The 22,650-nt window shown below is 64.8% G+C and overlaps 1 protein-coding gene across 3 annotated transcripts in view; it reads left to right on the top strand.

Moving 5' to 3' along the window:
- The window catches only part of TSNARE1 (t-SNARE domain containing 1), a 77,695-nt gene extending 59,247 nt beyond the window's left edge, over nt 1-18,448 (top strand). The window contains exons 11-13 of one of the 3 annotated variants that reach the window (XM_059042564.2): nt 8,669-8,741; nt 13,835-13,917; nt 17,157-18,448. In XM_059042564.2, the coding sequence (XP_058898547.1) occupies nt 8,669-8,741; nt 13,835-13,917; nt 17,157-17,483 (483 nt within the window). In that variant the 3' untranslated portion in view covers nt 17,484-18,448. Of the gene's footprint in view, nt 1-8,668; nt 8,742-10,071; nt 10,531-13,834; nt 13,918-17,156 lie in introns of all 3 variants that reach the window. The other 2 variants (XM_067017303.1, XM_067017304.1) reach the window with 2 other exon arrangements.
- Nucleotides 18,449-22,650: the final 4,202 nt, after the last annotated feature.

Below are 22,650 nucleotides of genomic sequence, written 5' to 3'. Positions count from 1 at the left end.
TTTTTTTTTTTTTTGCGGTACGCGGGCCTCTCACTGTTGTGGCCTCTCCCGTTGCGGGGCACAGGCTCCAGACGCGCAGGCTCAGCGGCCACGGCTCACGGGCCCAGCCGCTCCACGGCACGTGGGATCTTCCCGGACCGGGGCACGAACCCGCGTCCCCTGCATCGGCAGGCGGATTCTCAACCACTGCGCCACCAGGGAAGCCCTCTTGGGGCTTCTTTGTCCAGATCTGCAGGGCCTGTCGGGGGCTGGGCTGTGGTGAGTGGGCCAGTGCTCTGGGAAGGGGAGTGTGGGAACAGCCTCAGGAGGACGCACGTGGCATTTCTCACCTTGGCTGCAGACCGCCTCCATGTGGAAACGCCTTACCGCGCCCCCACTGCCGCCCCCCACATTCCAGGGGGGCTTCCGGACTTGCATGGGTTTATGCATTCACAGTGTTACTGGAGTGAGACCTGTGGTCCCAGGGAGCCCCTGTGAGGCCCTGTTCTGCCTTCAAGGACTTACCTATTAGGTGGGGGGTAGGGGGTGTGGACAGATGGGGAAACTGAGGCCCAAAAGGTGGAATTAACGTCACGACAACAGGTCAGTCACCTCCGATTCCTTCATACTCTTCTCTTGTCTGCTTTCTGGTCCATGATGGGCATTTTCGGGGTGGCTGCTGGGCACCTAGCAGCCTGGCGCTGAGGGTGTAGAGCTGATGGGTCCACTCAGTGTCTCTGTCCCTGATCTCCTCCCCCTCCCCGAATCACCTTATGGGACAAAATAAAGTGCCAGCCTGGGGTGCCTTTTCCTGGCTTTAGACCCAAGTCTCCACTAACTGGTTGGGTGACCTTGGGCCTGCCTCTCACCTCGGTCATTTCATCTGTGAAATGGGTGGGTCGTGGGTAGCCTCCCTCTCAGGGCCCTGCCATTTCAGACGGCCCGTGGAGGGCTGTCAGGGGCTGACTGGCACCTTGGCTTGCCGGCCAGGGATCCGGTGGTGAGTGGGCAGGAGACTGAGGGCTGCCAGGGCCTCCCGCAGTGATTCTGGGCCCTTCCCTGGCTCAGTGGCCCCTGGACCTCTCAGTGAGGTTTCGAGTGAGGGCATCCTGCCCTGGGGGCGCCGTACAGACCTCCACCCAACCTCCTCGGGCAGCCCGTCCTCTGGCAGCACAGAACGTCCTTTAAGACCCTTTGGGGGCTCCCCACTTGTGGGCACGATGAGATGGCCCCCACTGCCCTCTTCCCTGTTACCCCGCAGACACTCCCGCCCCCACCCCCGGGCTCCCGTGGTGCCCAGAATGCGCCTCGCCTGCCGCTGCTGTGGCTCCTGCCGCCCGGGAGCCCCGCCCCTGCTCTGCCCTCTGCCTGGAGCTTTAGGGGCGGCCTGGCAATGGAGAGCTGTGTGCCTGGTGTTCCAGTAGCTGGCTCCCTGTCCCAAGGACGGCTGTGCTTGGCCTGCAGGCTCCCAGAGTGCAGGAGACCCCTCTGGACAGCCCCTTCCAGCCAGAGGAGCAGAGGGGCACCTCGTGGCTCCAGAGGGCAGAGTGGCTGATCACGCAGGGGAGCTGCGCCGGCCCAGGGCACACGTGTCCCCGGCACGCGCTCCCGTGCAGCCAGGATGCCAGTACCCGCTCCCCGACAGGCACGCCGCGTGGCTGGGACCCGGGTGGTCTGAGCCCTGGCTGCACCCAGGCGAGGCGCATCGGGAGGGCTATGCCAGGCCGAGGGGAGCTCCGAGTATACGGGAGCCCGGTCTGCGGGGCGGGTCGCTCCGACGGGAGGGCCCCCGCGGCACCGTCCACCCTCCGCCAACCCTTGGCTCCCCTCTCGGGCTCCTTCTCCCCGCCCTGTTTTGCAGGTGGCTGGTCTCTGGCTTCCCAGCTGACACTGGTCCCACATGGGTCAGGCCTCAGGGGCCCCAAACCTCCCAGGACCCCGAGGGTCGGGGAAGGGTGCTGCTGGGGCAGAGGTGACGGCTCGCAGCCTCCTGGCCCGTGGCCCTGCCTGGAGCAGAGAGGAGAGGGAACGTCCATCTCGTTCGGGAGTGTGAGCTGTATGTGGGTTCCGGCGGCGGCGGGAGGCTGGGTGTCAGGAGGTGTCTGGGCTCCCGGTGAAGTAGTGTCCAGGAGCTGCTGCCCCTCCCCGCTGTCGGCCAGTGGCAGCTCTGCCCCCGGGCCTGCCCTCTGCCCCTCGACGGCCTGTCTGTCCACCCGCAGCTGTGCCAGAGCCCTGCGTCCTCCAGGGCCTTGGCCCTCCCTCCTGTGGAGTCTGGCCTGCAGGGCTGGCTGCCCCCTGCCCATTCTCAGTGGCCGTGTACCCTCCATCCTGTGCCTTCTGTCACTGAGCATGTGGGGCCCTGAGAGAAGGGCTGGGGTCCCTTCGGACACACAACAAGGCTGTGGCCAGCCTGGGGAGAGCCAGCTTTCCCAGCTGGCCGCCCCTCGCATCCCTTCCAGCCTCAGGTCCCCTGTCGGAGCCTGTTTCTTAGTCCCGTGGGGCGATCAGAAATGGGGACTCTCAGATATCTCAGGCTGCTTGGCAGACTGGAATGTGGGGCATCCCTGGGTGCCGCCGTGGTGACCCCTGGGGCTGCAGGCTGAGCTGCGGGCTGGGAGACAGGGCGAGGCCTCTCCTGAGGGGCGGGAGGGGTGCCTGCAGGTCCTCACCACACTCCCCCAGGCGCCCAGCCCTCCGCCGGGGCCTCTTCCCGGGAGACCGTCCTCCCAGAGGGCGGAGGCAAGGCCTCCAGAGCTTCCTCTTCTGGAGACAAGGCCGCCCTCAGCCCGCGGTCTCCCTCTAGCCAGTGGCTTGCCTGCTGTCTGTACAGCTGCGGCCGGCGGTCTCCATGGACCCTCAGGGCCCTCCCTGCCGCCCAAGCGCTGACGGGTGACCCCTGCTTTGTCCCTGCACGGCTGCCCCTCGCCTCTGCCAGGCGTGCCTCCATGCCCCCGTGCTCCTGCTGCCCCGGCAGCTCTGGGCCCACGTCCTCCCAGGCCCTCTGCGGGGCGGCCCTCTCCAGCCCGTGGGCAGTTTGGTCCCCACTCCCAGACCTGGGCTCCTCGTTGCCCCCGAAGTGGGCTGCCCCGTCCCTCCTCCCCGAGTGCGGCCGAGGTCACAGTGCCAGGACCGGGCCAGTGCGTCCCTCGAGCCCCACCCCTGTCCTGAGCCTGGACTCTTGTTCCTCCAGACACTCCGGCAACTTGTTTCCTTTTATTTTCAGGTTTTGACTCAGATGTTCCCCGTCTAAAATTTCAGTTGTCCTCTGCATTGTCTAACATACCACTTAATTACTTATCTCATTATTTCTCTTCTTCCAGGAGAACATAAGCCCCATGGAGGCAGGGATTTTCGTCTGTTTTAGTCCTGGCACCCCAGAGGGTGCACGACACTGTCTGGGCACTCGGGGACTCTCTCCGGAACGATCAAGGGGACGGGGGATGGAGTGCTGGGTAGATAGATGGATGGGTGGGGGGTGGGTGGGTGACGGGTGGGTGGATGGACAGGGTTGAGTGGATGGCAGGTGAATGGATGAAAAGTTTGACGTGTTGGGAGTCCGCAGAAGACTTGTGTTTTAATAAAAGGGCTCTGCTGCCTTTATTTACACACACCTTGTCATCAGCCTGCACAGAAGCCCTGCGAGTGTGAGCGCGCCGCCGTGCTCCAGTTTTACCAGAGATGAGGTGGGGCTTTGGAGGAGTCGTGTCACTTGGCGGGGCCACACAGCTTGCGTGTGGCAGAGCTGGGGCTGGAGCCCAGCTGCCTGACTCGAGAGCGGGGCTTCCTGGCCGCGATGCTCTGACACCTCTTCCTCAGATGAGGAGGATGCAGCAGGGCACCGAGGTCGCCCCACGAGGGGATGGCGGAGCCCAGGAGCCAGCCCACGGGGCCCAGCTCCGCCTGCCCATGGCCGGTCACTTAACTTGGTTGAGGTGGGCTCTTCCTGTCTGGAGGGCAGGGCGGTGCCTGGCCTCCCCAGGGGGTTGGGAGGAGGTCGAATGAGACGGGCACGTGCCCCCAGCCACTGCCAGCATGTAACGGGCTTGCCAGGCACTGGTCTGGCCGAGTCACCTGCTGCCTCCCAGCCAGCTCTGCCCACCGGCCTGTGCTGCCATGTCTTCACCGGCTCCTTGTGCTAAAAGCCCAGCTCACCCGATCTCACCTGTGAGGCCTGGCACTCCCTGCTCCCCTCCTGAGCTGCTGTGTCACCTGACCCAGGTGCGGAGCTCTGTGCTCACCAGCTGCTCTGTTGCCATGGCTGCCTGGCAGGCCGAGGAGGGAGGAGGCTGGGGTGAAGAGGGCCCAGGAAGGGCCTCCAGGCTGAGCGGAGCCTGTGCGGCCTCAGCCACCCTGCCGGTAGCTGCCACTGTGTGGCCAGAGCGCAGGGGGCTGCTTGATCTGGCCAATATCTAGCTATAAATAGGTGAATAAATCGATAAATGAAGTTTGGCTATTCCATTAACTGGGACCGTCGTCTCTGTAGGTGGAAGGTTGCCAAGATCCTAATTACGAGAAGAGATTGCATGATAGAGAAAACTATGCCGCGGCATTTTCTTTCCTTTCGCTCTTAAAGGTGGAGGGCACGTGCGCGCGTGCACACACACACGCACACGCACGCACGCGCGCGCACACACACGCACACGCGCACGCACACACACGCACACACCCCCCGAGGTTTTATCGTGTCCTGTGCATGGCTGTTATTCCGCAGCGCCAGTAAAAGAAGAGGGAAGATTCCGCGAGAGCTTTTAATGAGTTCTAGTTTTAGAAGCAATCAGGAAAATAATTGCCTGATTTAAACATTTACTAAGTTAAGGTGTTTTATAGTCTCTCCCGCTCTCTGGTGCCCACGCCTGGGCACATGGCTCCCAGTGCGCCTGCCACCCTCGTGCACCGCGGCTGGGGCTGCTTGCCGTCTCCGGGGGCTCCATCCTAGGGCAGCCCTGGGGGGCTTCTGGGCTCCCAGCGTGGCCCCTGTGACCAGCCTGGCCTTGAGGTCACACCCCGGGGACTGAGTCCCGGACTTCTGCCTGGAGCTCGACTCCTACCCGGGCTCCTGGTGGGGCCCAGATCTCTGGCACATCCGCCTTATTTGCGCTTGGCATCTTCCATCGGGAGCCGAGGCCTGCTCAGGTGCCCAGCACGGTGACCGGGGAGACAGCCGTCCGTGCCGGTCGCCTATGCCCGGACGCGGCCGCTCTGTGTGCTGCCGCCTCCCCTGGGCCCCTCCCGCTCCTGGCCCATCGTCAGGTCTACCCCCAACAAGCACGTCCCAGCATCCGGGAGTGATCCTGGACGAGGAGGAGGTGTAGCCCACAGGCTCCTCCACCGGCCAAAGGCCTGGGGCTGGGGGTGGGGACCGCAGCGCCCGGGCATCCAGGGTCACACCTGCTCCCCATTACTAGCGAAGTGCGCGTGGGGCTCCCTGCCCCAGACCTAGCAGGGGGGCCGGAGGCTGTGTGCCCACAGGCTCATCTGGCTGGGAGCTGGGATCCTGGGGTCCCCATGCTCTGAGCAGCCCCTCGGAGCCAGTCTGGTCCGTTCTCTGAGGTCACATAGGAGGCTGCTGCCTGGGAGTCCAAGGAGGGGTCTGTGGCCCCAGGCTCGCCTGCCACCCTCTCCCCGGCTCTGCGTAGTGGGGGGCGCCCTGCTGACCCCCTCACGGTGGCACGAGGTCGGGGGTCAGCCGGGTGCTGGGGCAGTGTCCCCTGCTCCCATCTTCGCTCCCTTGGCCACCAGGCTGGTGGAGACCTGGTGGAGCAGGGGGGGCCCTGGGACGCCCTCACTGCCCTTATCCCCCCAACGCGGCTTCCTTCTTTTTGCGTGGGTCTTTGTTCAAAAGGATTGTTCCAGAGAGTGGGGGGGGCTCTTGAGCGAGGAGGACGCTGTGCTGTGATGTAAGACGTGCAAACACCTGGGAGTCGGGACAGGCTTCTCGTCGGCAAGGAAGTGCGCCGAGCTGGAGGGGCTGGGCTGGGGCGTCGGCGGGGGGCCCAGGCCGCGGAGAGGAGCTGGGCTCACGCTTGGCCAGCACGCCTCCTGTCCCAGGGGTCGCGGGATGAGTGGTTCGGCTCATCTCGTGTGAGGCATAGAGGGAATTAGGGGTCCGGGTCCAGCCTCGTCCTGGGCGAGTCAGGTCTGAGTCACGTGGGGAAGGGTCTCTGCTCCGCCTCCTCGGTGCTGCCGGCCTGTGTGCCCGGTGCCCTGGGTGCATCTCAGCTCACGCCAGCAGGACCCGATCATTGCCGATCCAGGCCGCCGTCCTCGGCCACAGCCCCGACCGCGTTCGGAGGGCCCCTCGCTACAGAAACGTCACGTGGGGAGGAGACAAGGCCCTGGTGGAGACGGCAGTTTGTAGAGCTGGTCGGCAGCCACAGCGCCTGTGTGTTTGCAGCGGTTGGAGCTTTGCCTTGGCTGCTGCATCTCCATGGGGGCCTCTCCCGAAGCCCAGAACGTGAGCCGGACTGGGGACCCGGTGTTCCACCCGGGCTGTCCCGGGTTCTCGGGGTCAGTGCTGCTCCAGACAAGGAACACCCGCTACAGTAGCTGTGTGTCCCGCCGAGGCCAGGCCAGACCAGGGCGGCGCACGGCTGCTCCTGCCCCAGGGGCGGCGGGCTCGCTCCCAGGCCCCCAGGAGGCACCGGGCTCGTGACCCCTGCTCAGCCACCCCCTCCCAGTCCTCTCCTTTGCCGAGGCTCCGCCCCTGTGCCCACGGGAAGGGATCCAGCGCGTGCACGTTAAGTCTGCCGGCACCGGTGGCCGTGGCTCCACACGTCCCTGGGAGCGAGCGCGACGCCCCTGCGTGCTGATCGGGCGTCCCACTGCCGGGGCTACCCTGCCCCCAGCGGTGACCCGGGGAGGGGTGCCGGGCGGACGGGAACGCGGGTGCCGGTATTTCCCAGCTGCGTGTCCCAGGGCAAGTCCCTTAACCTCTGGTGATGATTTCCCTGTCTGAGAAGTGGGGGTACCAGCGGCGCCTTCACACAGCATAGGAGGCTGTGTGCCCTAGAAAAGCTCCTCTGAGCCCCTGAGACCAAGTGCACCCACGGTCAGGCTCAGGGCCCCCAGGCCAGCCTTGTGCGAGAGAGGCTTCTGTCCGCGGCCCACCGGACAGGCTCAGTGGCCGAGGTCAAGGTTGGTGGTGTGGTGGCCTTGGGACGGGAACCTGGAAGTGTGAAGAGGTGGGTCTGTCTGCCTGAGGCCTGGCTGAGCCCACGGCGGCTGTCGCGTGTGACCTTGAGGTCTGGACCTTAGGGTGGCACCTAAGCTTGGCCTCCCCGCCGGTGGCCTCAGCCAGGGAGGGCCGTGTGGATGCGGATCCCGGAAATGGGCCCAGGCCAAGGCCGCTCGAGGCCCCACGCTCACCACCACCTTCCTGGCCGTGGCCCCGTCCCAGCAGAGCCGCCGCCGCCGCCGTGTGTGAGCCCAGTGGTGGAATTACAGTTGATAGTCCACGTTGGTTTAAGATCAGGCTAATTGCTTCATCTCCCAGAGCCCTCCGAAAAAGAGAATGAGTCTCCTGGTAATATTTTGCAGTGGGGTGAAGCGACCCCTGTGGAAGTCAGTCCAGGCTCCGCATGAGCTGCAGGGTGGTAGGGGCAGGGGCGGGCTGTGAACCCTCCCCCACGTCTCACGGGCGTGAAGGAACCTCCCCTCTGGCTCTACCCTGGCCACGCGCCGGGCACTGAGGGAGGAGGAAGTTTGGATTTGCCCGGTGGTAGGTGGGGGAACCTGGCTCCAAGGTGAATGGCTTTGCGCAGGGTCACCTGGCTGGCCGGTGGGGGAGCCGTCTCCTGCAGGGAGAGGGCTTCGAGTCAGTGAGCATCGGTGCCGACCCCAGCCCTCCCCCTTCCTGTGAGGCCCGGGAGGTCACGCACCTTTCTGAGCCCCACAACCTCCATTGTCGGGTGGGTGCTGTGACCTCCCTTCACAGGTGCTGCCGGGTGTGAAGGCGGCCGTGTGTGATGTGCCCCTAGCACAGCCCCAGGTGAGTGAGCGGCGTGGCCGCATATCCCTCACCAGCGTGACTGGTACTTTTGCGGGGCAAGTGGAGTTAGGATAGAGGCGGGCGGCATGGAGGATGCAAGAGGCCAGCATGACATGCGCGGTGGGAGGTACCCCAGAGTTTCCTGGTCTCAGTTCTGCCTCTTACCCCATTCAGTAGCTTCACGAAGTTACTCATTCTTTAGACAGCAGTGGGGCTACCGTCCATCCATCCACCACCCATCCATCTACCCTCCACCCACCCACGTGTGCTGGCCCGTGCTAGGTGCCTAGTGTACAGAGAAGGAGAAGTGGGCCCTCTGTCAAGGAGCCGCCTCGGGAGGGAATGAGGAGTGAGGTGTCCGCAGGCCTGGCGGGCCTGTGGGAGGCGCGGACGGTGCCCTCTGCTTCCGACAGCCTCTTCCCTCCTTTAGCCAGGCTCGCAGGACAGTGCTGGGGCCACAGTCCTGCACTAGACCAGACTGCAACCTCCCAGCCCCTGGGTCCTCTGTACGCAGCGAGGGAGCCCACAGCCCCGGGATCCTCAGCATGGGGTTTGGCCTCGGGGTCAAGAGACAGTATTTCAGATCCCAGCAATGTCTCTGACTTGCGGGGTGACCCTGGGCTTGTTTCTGGTCCTTGGCTCTCATTTAGCACTCTTGGTGGCCATGCCCTTGACCTAATGGCTGCCACCTTGTTTCCACAGAGTGACCTATTGGACGTGAACCAGATCATCAAGGACCTGGCCTCCATGGTGTCAGAGCAAGGAGAGGCCATCGGTGGGTACCCATGCCATCCACCCAGCCACCTGCCCGTTCCCCCAGCCGTGGGCCGACGGCAAGGCCTGGGCAGGTTTGGAGGCCTGAGCGTCTGCCGCATTCCCTCCCCACTTCCTCAGGTCGCCCCCAGCCCCTCGGGAAGGCCGGGCCTGAGGAGTCTCACGCCAGAGGCTGGCCCACCCGTTCTGCTCATGGAAGAGCCCTGGCCGGCCTGCCCCACCCCGCCCCGGGCCTTCCTCCCCAGCCAGGGACTCCCCAGGGGGAGGGCAAGCTGTCCTGGGCGGGGGATGGGCTGCAGCGGGTCCCCCCCGCGGACACTGCTGGGGGCGTGGAGCTGGGAGCCGCTTCCCAGGAAACGTGCGTGGTGGGTTACAGGGCTGAGGGGGGAGCTGACGTCCCTGCTGTTCCCCAGTCTCCCCCACGTGAGGGCCTCCGCCCCACCCAGCCCGGCCTGCCACCCGCTGCGGCCTTAAGGCTTTCCTGCTGCTGCCCTGAGTGCACGGGTGCCCCGGGCAGCAGGGAGGTCGGGGAGGGGGTACTCATAGCCCCTGGCCTGGAAGAGCAAGGCGGCTCGGGGCGCCCAGAGCCACTCGGCCAACAGCACCCAGCCACGGCCCAGGGCTCGCCCCCCCGCCCCTCCACCTCCCCTCCACCCCGTTCCCCTGCCGAGTCGTTGCCTCACCGGGGTCTCCTGGCTGTGAATAACCTCCCGCCTCTCAGGCCCGGGCGCCAGGGAGGTGCTGAGGCCCGTGCATGTCCTGCTCCCCAGCGGGCAGCCCGGCTGCCCTCCTCGGGGTGTGCTGCACCCCCAGGAGTAGAGCGCTGCCTCCGGCCCCTCGCTCACCTGCAGAGCCCTGCTGGCCTGGGCGGCTCTGGGCGGGGCTGCCCGTCACCCCAGGACCCCCTCTGTCTCCATGTCCTCCCTCACCCTCGCTCTGGCTGGCCGTCTCATGGTGGGTGTGCAGGAGGCTTGTACGCCACAGATGGACACCCAGGTGTCACCCGGATGGTCACTGAGCCCCATCACTGATCGGGAGGGGCTGTCTCCCGGGCGGGGAGGTGGCGAGGACTCACCTGCCGTGACCCCGGTTGGGGCCCGGTGGAGGGGATGGGCGCCTGGCCCCAGACGGGACCCCGCCGCATGCTGCGTGCTGTTATGGGTGTCCCTGCGACGACGGTTGTTGGTCTGGGGCCACTGTTCCTTCTACGGTGGGCGGTGGAGACCCGGGGCCACGAGCCGGGGTCGGAGGCTCCGCTCTCCACGGCCCGTCCCATCTGCCGCCAGGCACCCGTTGGCCTCCACCCGCCCTGAGCCTCGGTGCCTTTCCAGGGTCCAGCAGCGGCAAGGCCGTGTGCCGGCGCAGCTCCAGCCCCGAGCCGGCCGTGGTGGCCCTGCTGCCCGGGCCGGGCTGCGCACCCCTGCGGCCGGGCTCCCACTCACGCACCAAGACGCGGAAGCCCAACTTCAGCCCACAGGAGACCGAGGTGCTGGTGCAGAGGGTGACGCGCCACTACCCGCTGCTGTTCGGGGCTCTGCGGGGCCCACCCGCCCGGAAGCACCGCGTGTGGAGCAAGATCCTGCAGGCGGTGAACGCGCTGGGCTACTGCCGCCGGGACCTGGGCGACGTCAAGCACAAGTGGCGAGACCTGCGGGGGGTGGTGCGCAGGAAGCTGGCCGAGCGCCCCCGGGCCCCCGGCCCCATCCTCACGCCCGTCGAGCGCATGGTGGCTGAGACCTTCGCGGCCCCGGGCTCCGCTGGCGAGGGCCAGGCCGCCGAGGCCCTGCCGAGTAAGTGGACCCTCGACAGCCTGCACGGAGCTTCGAGCAAGAACCGCGGGGAGAGCTGAGGCCCCTCTGCATCTAGATGGGGAGACCGAGGCTCCAGGCCAGTCCTGGGCATGAAGGAGCTGAGGCTCAGAGCCAGGTCCATCTGGGGTCGCCCCACATGACAGGGCCTCCGCAGGGCCTCAGAGACCTCCAAGAGCCGAGGTCCCCGTGAATCGCTCGGGCGCTTGTGGGAGGCTGGCACTGTTTCCTCCATCACTGGCCCGGCTCAGCTCACCTCCCTGCCCCTGCTGTGCCCTGTCATGGGCGTGGGGCAGGCAGGGGGGTGAGCTCACCCCCCGACGCCCTCTTGTGCTCTCAGAGTAGGGTCCCTTCTCCCTGGGTCACTCAGCCCCCAGAACAGGCCAGGGCAGTGTCTGGGGCTCGCAGCCTCCCAGGGCCTGCTGACCCTCGGAGCCCAGGGCCCACCGCCAGGGCCACCTTTGCAGAAGTTTCTGAGCCTGGTGAGGAAGAGGGTGCCTGGCTGGGCCCTCCTGGCCACCTCCAGCGTCTCCTCCTCGCACTCCTGTCCTCCTCCTCCTCCTCGAGACGCCTCTGAATGTCCGTCAGGACTGCCCTTCGCCAGGGGTGCCGTCTGCCTGCGCATAATGGCTCCACCCACAGCTCGAAGCTGAGCTCCACCGGACCCTTCCCTCGCCCCTTCCTGGGGAGCTGCTGGAAGGACTTTGGAGACGATGCCAGAAGCAGGACCAGCTCCCTCCTGAGGGCCGCAGAGTGGACGGCAGGATTCAGCCTCGTGGGGACAAGCAGGGGCCACAGACGCCCCCAACAGAGGCCCCAGCAGACCTTCTAGTCGGGGTCTGCACCGAGCAGGGCTGGGCGGATCAGAGATGCACGCAGATCCAGGACACGGCCGTGCCCTGGGCTGGACCAGGTCGTGGGCCTGGAGGATGGGGAGGGGCCTAGTGCGGGAGGCCACCCGCTCCCCTACAGGCAGAGCCAGACCCGGTTTTGGGGTGCTGCAGGGTGGGCACACGCTAAGGGCCGACGGGGGCTGGCAGCAGGTGGCACGGGTGTGGCCCCGGGCGTTCAGACCCGTCCCGCGAGTTCCCAGCCCCGGATCGAGGCAGGAGCTTGGTGGCTGTGTTTCTCCTGGTGGCCCCTGTGTGGGGCGCTCGGCATACCCCCGGGTCACGGGGCCCAGCCCGGCCCAGTCCCTGCCCGCTCTGGTGGGCCGGCGGCCCCTCTCCTGGACCCCGTGGCTCCCAGGCTGTCCTCCATCAGGACAGCACGCTGACAGTGAGCTCCTCTTGGGATTGGCTGGGCGCAGTGCTGACTCGGGTTTGTTGAACGAGTGAGAGAGAGGGGTAGGGGCAGGACACCCCCTCCCCGCTCCGGTGGGCTGAGACCAAGCAGGGGAGTGGCTGCCACGCCTGGTTTGGCGGTGGCTTGAGGCCCAGCCCCACCGGCTCCTGCCTCTGGGTCAGTCCTGGCCTGGGGCTTGGGCAGGGTCCGGCTGCACGTTGGCAGAGTGCAGGGCCCCCCCCCCCCCGGCGGGCCTGTAGCTCTGTCCGTGTTTGGGGGAGTGGTGCTGAGGGGCTTCTCTTTGGTCCCGGGGGGCCTGACCCAGAGTCTGGGTGCCCCGGAGACCCCCAGAGCAGAGGCGTCCAGGGCAGCTCCCGCCGAGCACCCCCCGCAGGGACTGGGGGTGAGCCCGGGGGCCTGTGGCCCTGCAGGGCTGCCCCCGGCCAGCCCCGGGTCTTCAAGACATGCGAAGGCTGTGGCCAGGGTCGAGGAGGCACCAGAGCCGCAGGCCCCGTGGTGGGTGCTGCCCGCCCACCTGGCAGCCCCCAGGGATCAGGTGGAGGGAGCTGGCCGCCGGCCGGGGGTCTGCGTGTACGACGTCCCGGGGTAGGGCTGCGTCTGATCTGGGGGCACTGAGCAGACGTGCGATCCAGCCCTCCAGGGTGTGACCCCAGTGACCAGCTGGCCTGGACACCGCTGTCTTCCGGCACACGGGGCAGCCGTTCTCACCTCTCTGCCACCTCCCTCCCTGGCGGGCGTGGCCAGGCCACCGGCGAGAGGGTCTGGGGCACGAGGTGGCTCCTATCCACCTCAGTCCTAAGTCGTTGGCGGTGAGGGGGGCGGGCCTGGGTGGGCGCCTCCTGGCCGCGCCTCCTGGCCGCGCCTCCTGGCAGCTCTGAACGGACAAATCAGCCTTCTGTGTGTCCTTTCTTCCCTGCTGCTCTTCCAGACAGGCCGGAGAGACAGTGACCTCGGCGTGACGGGGCCGAGGACGCCTCTGCTCTTCCGGGGCTGGGGTGGGGGGGCGGCCCTGTGCCTGTGAGAGAAGCAGGGGTGCCCCATACTCTCCTGATGGGGCTCCCCTTGGAGGGGCCGGACTCACACTTCAGGGAGGGAACCGCAGGCAGGGAGGACGCTCCCTGCTCAACCCAGGGCCCAGGGGCCTTGGTGCCTGGGCGGCGCCTGCGTTTTGGGGCACGGTCCCTGCCTCGGCCCGGGTGGCGCCCAGGTGCGCAGCTCACCAGGGAGATGTACGCGTTTAGCCGTCGCTGCCTCCGGAGTTCTCACCAAAATGCGCGAATTTGGAGGCTTGTCCTCTTTTCCTGGAAGAATTTACTGGATGCGTGTGTTTGCGTCTGGTCTCTGCTGAGGGCCGTGCCCCTGGCCGTGGTCACTCCCTGATCGTCTGGGCGGTCCTTCCCTTTGGGAGGAGAGAAGACAGCATAGAGAATTGCCCTGGTCCTCAGCTGGGTGCAAACCCGGTCCAAGGGCGGCCCCTGGGCCTCGTCAGGGCGGCTCAGGTGCGCTGCGGGGCTGGCATCTCGGGGGCTGCGTGGACGTACCCAGCTGGGCCCTGCCTGGAGTCCTGGCCCCCGCTCGGCCCCTCCCTGTTGTCAGGACGGCCGGTCAGTGCACTTGCTGATGTCCGGGGCCGAGCGCGGCGGAGGGTGTTCCCAGGCGCAGTCTCGCTGTCTTCACGGCGACGCTGAGAGCGTGCGGAGTCATTGCAGGGCCGGGCCTCGCCCTTTCCTGAGCGGGCTGCCACGGCTCCAGGGCACGGGCGCTCCCAGCTCTCTGTCCTGACAGCTCAGGCCGGCCAGTGCCCACGCCAGGGGGTGACCAGTGCCCCGTCGCCGCAGCCTCTGTTCTCTGGAGGCCGGACTCCCCGCTTGTGCCTCCGGGTGATCACCGGGGGGCAGATGCCGTCCACGCCCCATCCCCATGGCCCTGGGTGACCTCGGGGTCTCCACTCTGTAATTGCTTCTGTTGTCTTGATTTGCAGATAGTATTGAAGCCGGCCTTGAGGCTGCGTCCTCGCACGCAGAGGCGGCCAGCGAGCTCCTGGCTGGAGCCAGCCGGCACCAAGTAAGTCAGTGTGAGGGGACAGCCCGCCGCCCCTCCGGCCCCTACCCGCGCCTGGGAGGGGCAGGCCCGCAGGGTCTCTGCGCCCAGGCGGGCTGCTACGGGGGAGGGGAGAGGAAGGGCTTGAGGGCCGCGGGCCCAGGGTGGGAGGTCCCGCCTCCCCCTAGTCTGCACCACCCGCTCCCCAACCCCGCCGCTGAGAGCACACCCGGGGCTTCTGCCCACTGCTCAGCAGTGAAGTGAGAGGGCAGGGGTGAGGGGCGGCCAGGAGCAGCACCCACCGGCTGGGTGTCGCTGCAGTGGGTGCCGACGTGGCTGTGTCTCCCTGTTCCCAGGGTGTGCGGCTCCCTAGCTGCCCCTGCAGGAAGCCCCGCGGCTTCTCCCTTATTCTCAGGAGGGCAGGATGGGTCTCAGTGTCTGCTGCCTTCCTGGAGGGCGCCGGCCGTGGAGAGGGCCGCCTGGCCTTCTAGCCGCCGGGCCGGGTGTGTCCGTGTCTGCTCCTGGCCTGGCCCCTGGCTGGAGCTGGTGGGGCCCCCTCTCTGCTTGGGACGAGTTGGCCGGCTCAGAGGGAGTGAGGACAGATATCTGACCCTGATTTGCTTGAGATGGGCTTAGGGCAGCCTTGGGGACCAATGCCGGGCTGCCGGGCTGCCGGGCTGACCTTCAGCCACCGTGTGAGCCCCTGACTAGGCCAGGCAGGCTCGGACCTGGGTCCAGCGGGGAGGGGGGGTCAGCAGCCGCCCTCCACTTGCTCCCCTTCACTTGTGGCCCTCTGCTCCCTGCTGCTCCCCGACTCGCAGAGGCGGAGCCCCCAGAGCGCGTCTCTCCTGGAGCGTGCGTCCTAGGGGAGGGCGGGGTGGACAGTGCGGTCCAGTGACGCGAGGGCCCTGGGCCAGCCGAGGCGGGGAGGGCTTCCTGGGGGAGCGCCGAGCAGGAGTTGTCCTGGCAGAGGGGACGGAGGCCAAGGGAGGGGCTGCCCAGGCGAGCATGGGATGCCACAGGCCGGGGTGCGGTCAGCTGCGTGGGGGCTGAGCCGGCGGGAGCAGGGAGGGGGCCGGGGAGAGATGATGGATGACGTCCTGTTCCCTGGGGGCTTTGGGAAGTCAGGGCCGTGCTGGGCAAGGGACTCCGGTTTCCTTAGCGGGGAGGAGAGGGTGCGGGGTGATGGTCTGGACCGGGCAGGGGTGTGGGCGGGGCAAAGAGTGGGAAAGAGCGGCCCCCTCCGAGCAGCTGTGCTCTCTTCCCGGGCTTCCCCTCCCTCAGGGAGCCCAGTGGGCAGAGCACCCGCGGGACTGGAGGCCGCTGGACTCCATGAGAGTGCGTCGTGGGGTGGCGGCTGGCCCCACTGCTGGCCTCCCCTTGCCTCTGTCAGTGGCCACCAGACTCCTAAGTCAGGGCGACAAGCGTCGGCCGCACGTGACAGCCGGTGAACAGCACACCAAGCGGGGAGCCGGCATGTGTCTGCAGGGCGGGGCGGAGGCAGGGCCGGAGGCCGTGTCTGCTGGCGCCAGCTCGGGGCTCTCTGCCCGAGCCACGGGCCCCGACCTTCCAGCACGCCAACGGCGGCCAGACCTGCGCACGGACCTCTCCGCCTGGCCGGGTCCTTCCAGGGCCTCCCAGAGTAGGAGGTACAGGCTGCAATTGACAAGCAAGGCGGACTTGTCGGAAGCCCAGGGCCCGGCCTCTCCAACGGGAGCTCTCCGAGTGGGCCCGTGTCTGCCGAGGGCCCTCACCCCCAGGAAGCCTCCTCTCGAGAGGGAAGCAGCACGCCGGCAGGGTGGCTCCCCCCGTGAGCTTCCGGGCTCAGAAGGGTCAGCAAGCGCCTGGACCGCAGATGCCTGGACCCCAGAAGGAGGACGTGACAGTGAAGAGGAGGAGGAGGAAAAGGAGGAGCAGGAGGAGGACAGGCAGCCAGCTGTGCCTCCAGACACATCAGGCTCAGAACCCCTCCCTGGGGCCAGGCAGCCCACGGGCCAAGTCCTCTGGGCTGATGCTGTCATCGCCCCTTTTCCATTGCAAAGCTGGACGCCCTGTGCCGTAGGTGAAGTGAGAGGGGCTCTGATCCAGGAGGTACAGCCCAAAGGTGCCGCCCCGTAGTAATTCCTCCTGCTCTTGGCCACTGCGACGCGGCGTGTCGGCAAGTGTCAGCAAGGCAGGACACCACAACCTGGGGCGCACGCCCAGGGGTTTTCCCTGGGACCTCGGTTGACTCATCCTCCACAGCCAGCCGATTGGAAGGCTAGCCTTCAGCCGGGCCTTTCATTTGCAGACTAGGGATTCGAGACCCGAAGGAGAGAAGGGTTTTCCCAAGGTCACACAGCTGTCAGGAGGAAGAGCTGCTTTTGGAGCCCAGTTTGTAGGATTCCAAGTATTGGCTTTTCCTGCTACCCTGGGGTAGCTCTGTTTTTATATACAGCTGCTCATCTTTATGGGATGTCCCCTTGGTGGATGGATGGATGGACGGAGGGACTGAAGGATTGGAAGGGTGTATACACGGTGGGTGGGTGGGTGGGTGGATGGATGGATGGATCAAGGATGGGTAGTGGATGGATGGATGATGGATCAAGGATGGATAGTGGATGGATGATGGATGGATGGATGGTTTGAGGATGGATGGCTGAGAGATGAACTGATGGATGGATGAATGATGGATCAAGGATGGATAGTGGATGGATGATGGATGGATGGTTTGAGGATGGATGGCTGAGAGATGAACTGATGGATGGATGAATGATGGATCAAGGATGGATAGTGGATGGATGATGGATGGATGGAGGATGGATGGATGATGGATGGATGGAGGATGGATGGATGGTTTGAGGATGGATGGCTGAGAGGTGAACCGATGGATGAATGATGGATGGGTGTAAGGAAGATGAAGGAAGGAGGAGGGCAGATGGCGGGACGGATGGATGCTTGATGAACAAACAGATGGGCAGACAGGAGGCTGGGTAGATAATGGCCAGCTTGGGTGGGTGGGTGGATGGACAGACAGATGGCAGCATGGTGGCGGCACCTTGGCTTTGGAGCTGCCGGGTTGAAGTTTTACCTCGACGTTGCTGGAGGACGTCTTTCGCCCTCTGAGTCTTGGTGTCCTAGTGAGGGTGCTGCCGCCCGCTGCAGAGGGGCCCCGCGAGACCTAAATAGCTGCGTGGGCAGAGGGCCTCGTGCAGGCGACGCTCCCCGGCATTGCCCCGGTCCTGGCTGGCGAAGGCTCACGTTTCCTGTCTCCCCTCTGCCAGCCGACGAGGACGAGGCCCCCGGCTGCCTGTGGCTACCCCTGCGGACGCTGGATGGGCCGAGCCTGCCTGAAGCCGACCCCCGGGACCCCCGAGGAGCCTTCCCTGCGTCCCCCTCCTCACCCTCCCCGCCCGCCTCCCCGGCCTCGGCACCCCCCGTGGCCACGTTCCCTGGGGCCTCCGGGCCCTCGCCGCCCTCCTCGGCAGCACCCCAGCCCTCCGGGAAGCCCGCGGGGGCTGAGGCCTCGGACTTGGAACGGCGGCTGCTGGACTCGCAGCGGCAGCAGGGCGCCCTGCTCAGCTCCTGGTCCCAGCGGCAGAGTGCGCTGATGGCCCAGCAGAACCTGCTGCTGCAGCGGCTGGCCGACGGCGTCGAGGCCCTCAACCGGACCCTGGAGAGGCTGGTGGAGGCCCTCCCGATCCGGGGCGCCTCGCCCGCAGTCCCCGATGGCTCCCCTGGGGGCGGAACAGCCTGCAGGCCAGCTGGAGGCTCCCAGGGCAGCCCCCAGGGGAGCCACGCAGGCCAGGAGGTCTTCTCAGGGATGATCCTGAAGGTGGAGGAGGAGATCTAGGGTCTGGACCCCGTGGGCCGTGTGCAGAGCAGGGACTCCGGTCCTGCCCCTCCGAGGGGCAGAGACGGGGCCTCGATCCAGCCGGAGAGGACGCAGGACTTCCGCCTGTGGTTGCCCCTTCCGTCGTGCCATTGTCCGAGGGCCTGGGTGACGGGACGGAGGGCCGGGCTGAGGTCCGCTCGGGGGTGACGCCGGTGGGCGGAGCGAGCCCCCTCCGCTCCCATCCCGTGCTCCGACGGTCGGGGCGAGCGCTGTGGAGTGCAGAACGGGGCGCCTCTCGGCGGGCGGTGGGCGAGCGGAGCTGCGGGAAGAAGCACGCGGGGCGCGGCGCCCCCAAACCACTGCCTCGGGTGTGGGCGCTGGAGCGTGGCTCTGCTGGGCACCCAGAAAGCCCCCGGCACGTGCCCCGGAGCGACTCCTGGAAGCCCCCCTGCTCCGTGGGTGTCCAGACTGAGGGGGGCTGGGCCCCAGCTTCCTCTTGGTTGTGCCCCGAGGGAACCACGCCCCGTGGGCCTGCGGCTATTTCTCTCAATTTTATGTTTGTGGTGTGGGGTATATAGATATATATATATGTATGTATGTATGTACACATATGTTCATTGGCACTGGATTGGGTGGGATGCCATTTTATACCTGTCGACTTTTCTTGGAAAAAGATATTTTTCTTATATAAGCATAAAATAACAACAAAAAAAGGCAGTGATGGTAACGAGGGTGACGCCGACAGGAAATGAGACGGAGCCCGTCTGTGTGCGCGTGGGCTCTGCCTCTGCCCGTGCCCGGCAGGCAGCCCTGACCCCCCCGGGTGTCAGATCCGCCTCACCTGTGACTCCTGGCCCTGTGGGTCCCTCGGGGCTGGCCCCAGCTCCTGGCCCTGCCAGGCAGGGCACACGGACCGCGGGGCACACGGGCCTCAGCGCACAGTTCGGGTGGCTGTTGGGGTCCTCGTGGCCCTGGGGCCGTGCCGCCTCCAGCTTCCCCTTCGCCTCCTTCTCCAGACTCGCGATGAAAACCTTTTCCGGAAGCAAGAGGCTGAGGTCCTGGCATGGACTGGACAGCATGCTGGTCCCAGGGCTCCCAGGCAGGCAGCTGGCGCTGAGGCGAGCAGAGACCGGGGTGGAACTCACACGGTGGGAGGGACTCTTCCTGGTTTCTCTGTTTACCGTGGAGCCGGCAGCGGTCAGCAACTCTTGTCCACAGAAGAAAGCCCGAACTCTGTAGCTGCCCATCCAGCCCTCTGCAGTGTGGCCAGTGCCCTTCCAGCCGCCTCTCCCCCTGTGGTCTGGAGGACCCCGTGTGTTCTCCGTGGCGGCCTGTCCTTCAGCCCTGCAAAGCCAGAGTGCGTTTCAGTGCCATGTCTGGCATCTTCCTAGAGCTTCATTCCAGGTGAAAGGCACGGACCCTGCTTGTCCACTAGTATGCCCACTGCAGTGGACACACACCTCTCTATAGGCCACGAACACTGCTCTCCAAGGTTACCCACGAACCCTGGTCAACACCTACTCGGATCCCAACCTAGCCCTGACCCTGGTCTCGCTCTGAGCCCAGACCCTGGTCTCACGCTGAGCCTCGACCCTGGTCCCATGCTGAACTCTGACCCTGGCCAGTCCCTTAACCCCTACTGGACACCTCCTCTGGGTCGTGCACTGAGTGCTGAGGGCGCAGAGCGGCCCAGGCTGAGTAGAGGTCTGCCTGCCTCCACGGGCCCAGTGCGCTCTTTGCCCGCTGAGGGCCAGGCAGGGCGTGACTGGGATGGGGTGCCTGCCTGTCGGGCCATCGGTCTGGGGGTGCACGAGGGAGCCTGGGAGGCCGGCAGTGGGGACAGGGGCCTGCCTGGCCTCGAGGGCAGGGGTGTTCACGCGGGAAGGGGAACCAAGGGTCTGGGGTGGGAGTGGCCGGAAGATCCGTTAAGAAGGAGGCTGGGTCTTGGTTTAGACAGGAGCTGGTCAGAAGCAGAGCTTTGAGGGAGGAGTACGTGAGGTGAGGCAGCGGGGAGACATCTGACCCTCCCGGGGGGGGGGGCGGGGGGTTCCGGCACCTCCTGTGCTTTCTACCCAGACTCGGGGCCGGGTGACCAGGCAGATGGTGGGCCTGGACAGGGAGATGGGGGAGAGGAAGGCCACCAGGAGGGTGGTGAGGGCGGGCGGCATGGCCGTCCTGTGCGGGGCCTGGGGGCCGGGGGGGCTCTGGCAGCCCAGGGTCGGGGGCCGTGTGCCTGAGGAGGGCAGGGCCCACAGGCCAGGGCTCTGAGGACCCCGTGTGGGAGCCCGGGGACAGGGCAGCAGGGAGAGGAGGAGACCCCGTGGAGGCTGGGTGACAGGTGCCGGGGGGGTGGGGGTGGTTTAAGGAGAGGGGGAAGGGCAGCTGCGTCCTGTGCACAGAACAGCCCAGAGGTGTGAAGACTGAAGGGTCCTGACTCAGGGCGTCTAGAAGGCGTCAGCCACCACGGCAGGCCATGTTTCTGTGGCTTGCTCTGGTTGACTGCAAGACCTCTGTGCGCCAGAGAGACAGGCTGGAGGGCGGCCAGGGCAGCTCTCATCAGATCCTGAAGAGACCCCGGGTCACCATGGCAAATCTGAGACCGGGTGGCCTTGGGGGCGCAGGGGTGGTGGCCGGGGTCATGGAGAGAGCTGGGGGCCTCTTGGAGCCCGGTTTCAGGACTCCCCGTTCACTCCCCGTCCCTTCGTCACGCTGCTTTACCAAGTGCGTGAGCCCGTCCATGGGACCCCGAGGGAGCAAGGCCAGGTCCCCGGCCTGGGGGAGCCGCAGGCAAGGAGGGAATTGGGCAAATCCTTCTTGGTACACTGCGGGTGAGGCAGCCCGTGCGGTTCCCCTGCTAGGAGACAGCTTAACGTGGGAAAAAACCACGACTGTAAACGCTTTGCTGGCTTGCAGGGGGAAGGAAAATAACCAGACTTGTCCCCGCACCGCCAGCCCCTCGCCCCCCCAGTCAAAAGCGCTGGACGGGAGGCAGCTGAGATCCTGGCAGATGGTCCTTTCGGGGAGAGTCCCATAGGCCTTTGGGGGCGCTCAGAAGAGGAAGAGCCACGTGAGCCCACGGGCAGAGGTCAGTTAGTCTGCAGTGGGCGGCCACGGGGTGCAGAGGAGGAGGGAGGGCCAGCAGTTGCAGCAATAACGAGACCACAGCTTTAGGCCCGCTACAGGCGAAATTATGTCCCCCTAAAGTTCAGATGTTGAAGTCCTCACCCCAGGACCTGAGCAGGTGACTGTGTTTGGAGTTGGGGCCTTCAGAGGTGATCGAGGTAAGGTGAGGTCTCTGGGGTGACCTCGGATTCAACGTGACTCGTGTCCTTATAAGAAGAGGAGATCAGGACACAGATGTGCACAGAGGGACGGCCGCGTGAGGACACGGGAGGGGAGGGCTGTCCACACGCCAGGGTGATCGGCCTCAGGAAGAGCAGGCCTGCAGACGCCGTGGTATCTGACGTTCGGCCTCCAGGACGGGGTCGGGGTGCGTTTCTGTTGTTGGAACCACTGAGTCTGTGTTACTTGTTAGGGCAGCCACTGCTGACTCGTGCAGCCCCCCAAGAAATTAATCAGATACCTAACATAAGATAGTTTCTAAGAAATATTTTTAAAATAAGATGAAATCACAAAGATGAGTAATAATAAGAGATGATCAAAAGTGACTCAATGAGTCTGGGAAAGATCAGTGATAACTTCTAGAACAAAGGTCTCCGTGGGGGACCGGGCAACACGTTTGGTCCCGGATGACGTGAGAGGAGCAGCCTGGAAGGTTTAGCTGGGGAAGTGACAGTGTGCCAGGGAGAGCTAGGAAACGGAAGGGGTGACGTGTGAAGGGGTGTGGAGGGTATACCAGCAATTCAGCACAGGTCTGGGCGGGGTCCCAGGAGAAGAGAATTGAATGAAGAAAGGCAGTGCGTGAGGAGGCCCCACCCGACCGCCCACCATCCCGCAGACACAGGAGGCACCTGACACCTGGCAGCTCCATGCCTCCCGGAAACCGCGGCCCCAGAGCGGGAAGGAGGCTCGGGAGGAGAGGGAGAGTGACAGCCCCTCTCCCAGCTCAGTCACAGCAGCAACCTGGAGGCTGGAGACAGTGGAGTGAGAACCACCCAGGCTGAGAGAAGGGACTGTCAGCCTGGAATCACGCCGCCCGCAAAACCATCTCTGGAGAGCAAAGACAAGCGAAAACTTGAGGATTTGCCGCCAACAGACTTGCACTAAAGGAGCTTCTGAAGGATGGACTCGAGGATGGAGAATAATCCTCGAAGGAAGGTCTGTGACAAGGAAAGTGAACCAAGGAGCTGGTAAATGTGGGGCAGATCTAACAAAGGACTGTGTGAGATAATGACATCATTTCATATTAAGGAGTGATTTGTGACTGTAATGTCTTACTTGTGCGGTTAAGTTTTTAGAAAGGACAGAACAACAATGGGACAGTGATAGTGATTAAATTATTCTGAGCCCATTTTCAGAGAAATTAAAGATTCATTAATTTTGGTGTCTGTTAATAACTATACATGGTAAAAACTCAAGGATTCCTTCATTGAAATTAAAGACTAATGCTCTTCAAACGACCCTGTTAAGAGGATAAAAAGACAGACTACTTACTGGGAGATAATGTTTGTAGATCACATATCTGGCAGAGGAATTGTATCCTGAATATATAAAGAGCTCTCTAAATCCAACAATAGAAAAAAGATACTTGAATTAGAAAATGGGCAAAAGATTTGAGCAGACCCTTCACCAAGGAAGATATATGGATAGAAGATAAGCATCTGAAAAGATGTTCAACATCACTAGCCATTAGAGAAATGCAAATTAAAACCAGAATGAGATACCACCGCATGCCTGCTACAATGGCTAAAATAAGAGATACAATGATACAGAGAAAGTGGACCATTCATACACTGCTGGCAGGAATGCAAACTGATGCAGCT

This window comes from Kogia breviceps, chromosome 17, assembly GCF_026419965.1.
Source record: "Kogia breviceps isolate mKogBre1 chromosome 17, mKogBre1 haplotype 1, whole genome shotgun sequence".
In the NCBI taxonomy this organism is placed as follows: Eukaryota; Metazoa; Chordata; class Mammalia; order Artiodactyla; family Physeteridae; genus Kogia; species Kogia breviceps.
The sequence above is the reverse complement of the archived record's forward strand: the minus strand, read 5'-3'. Positions and strand labels throughout refer to the sequence as shown.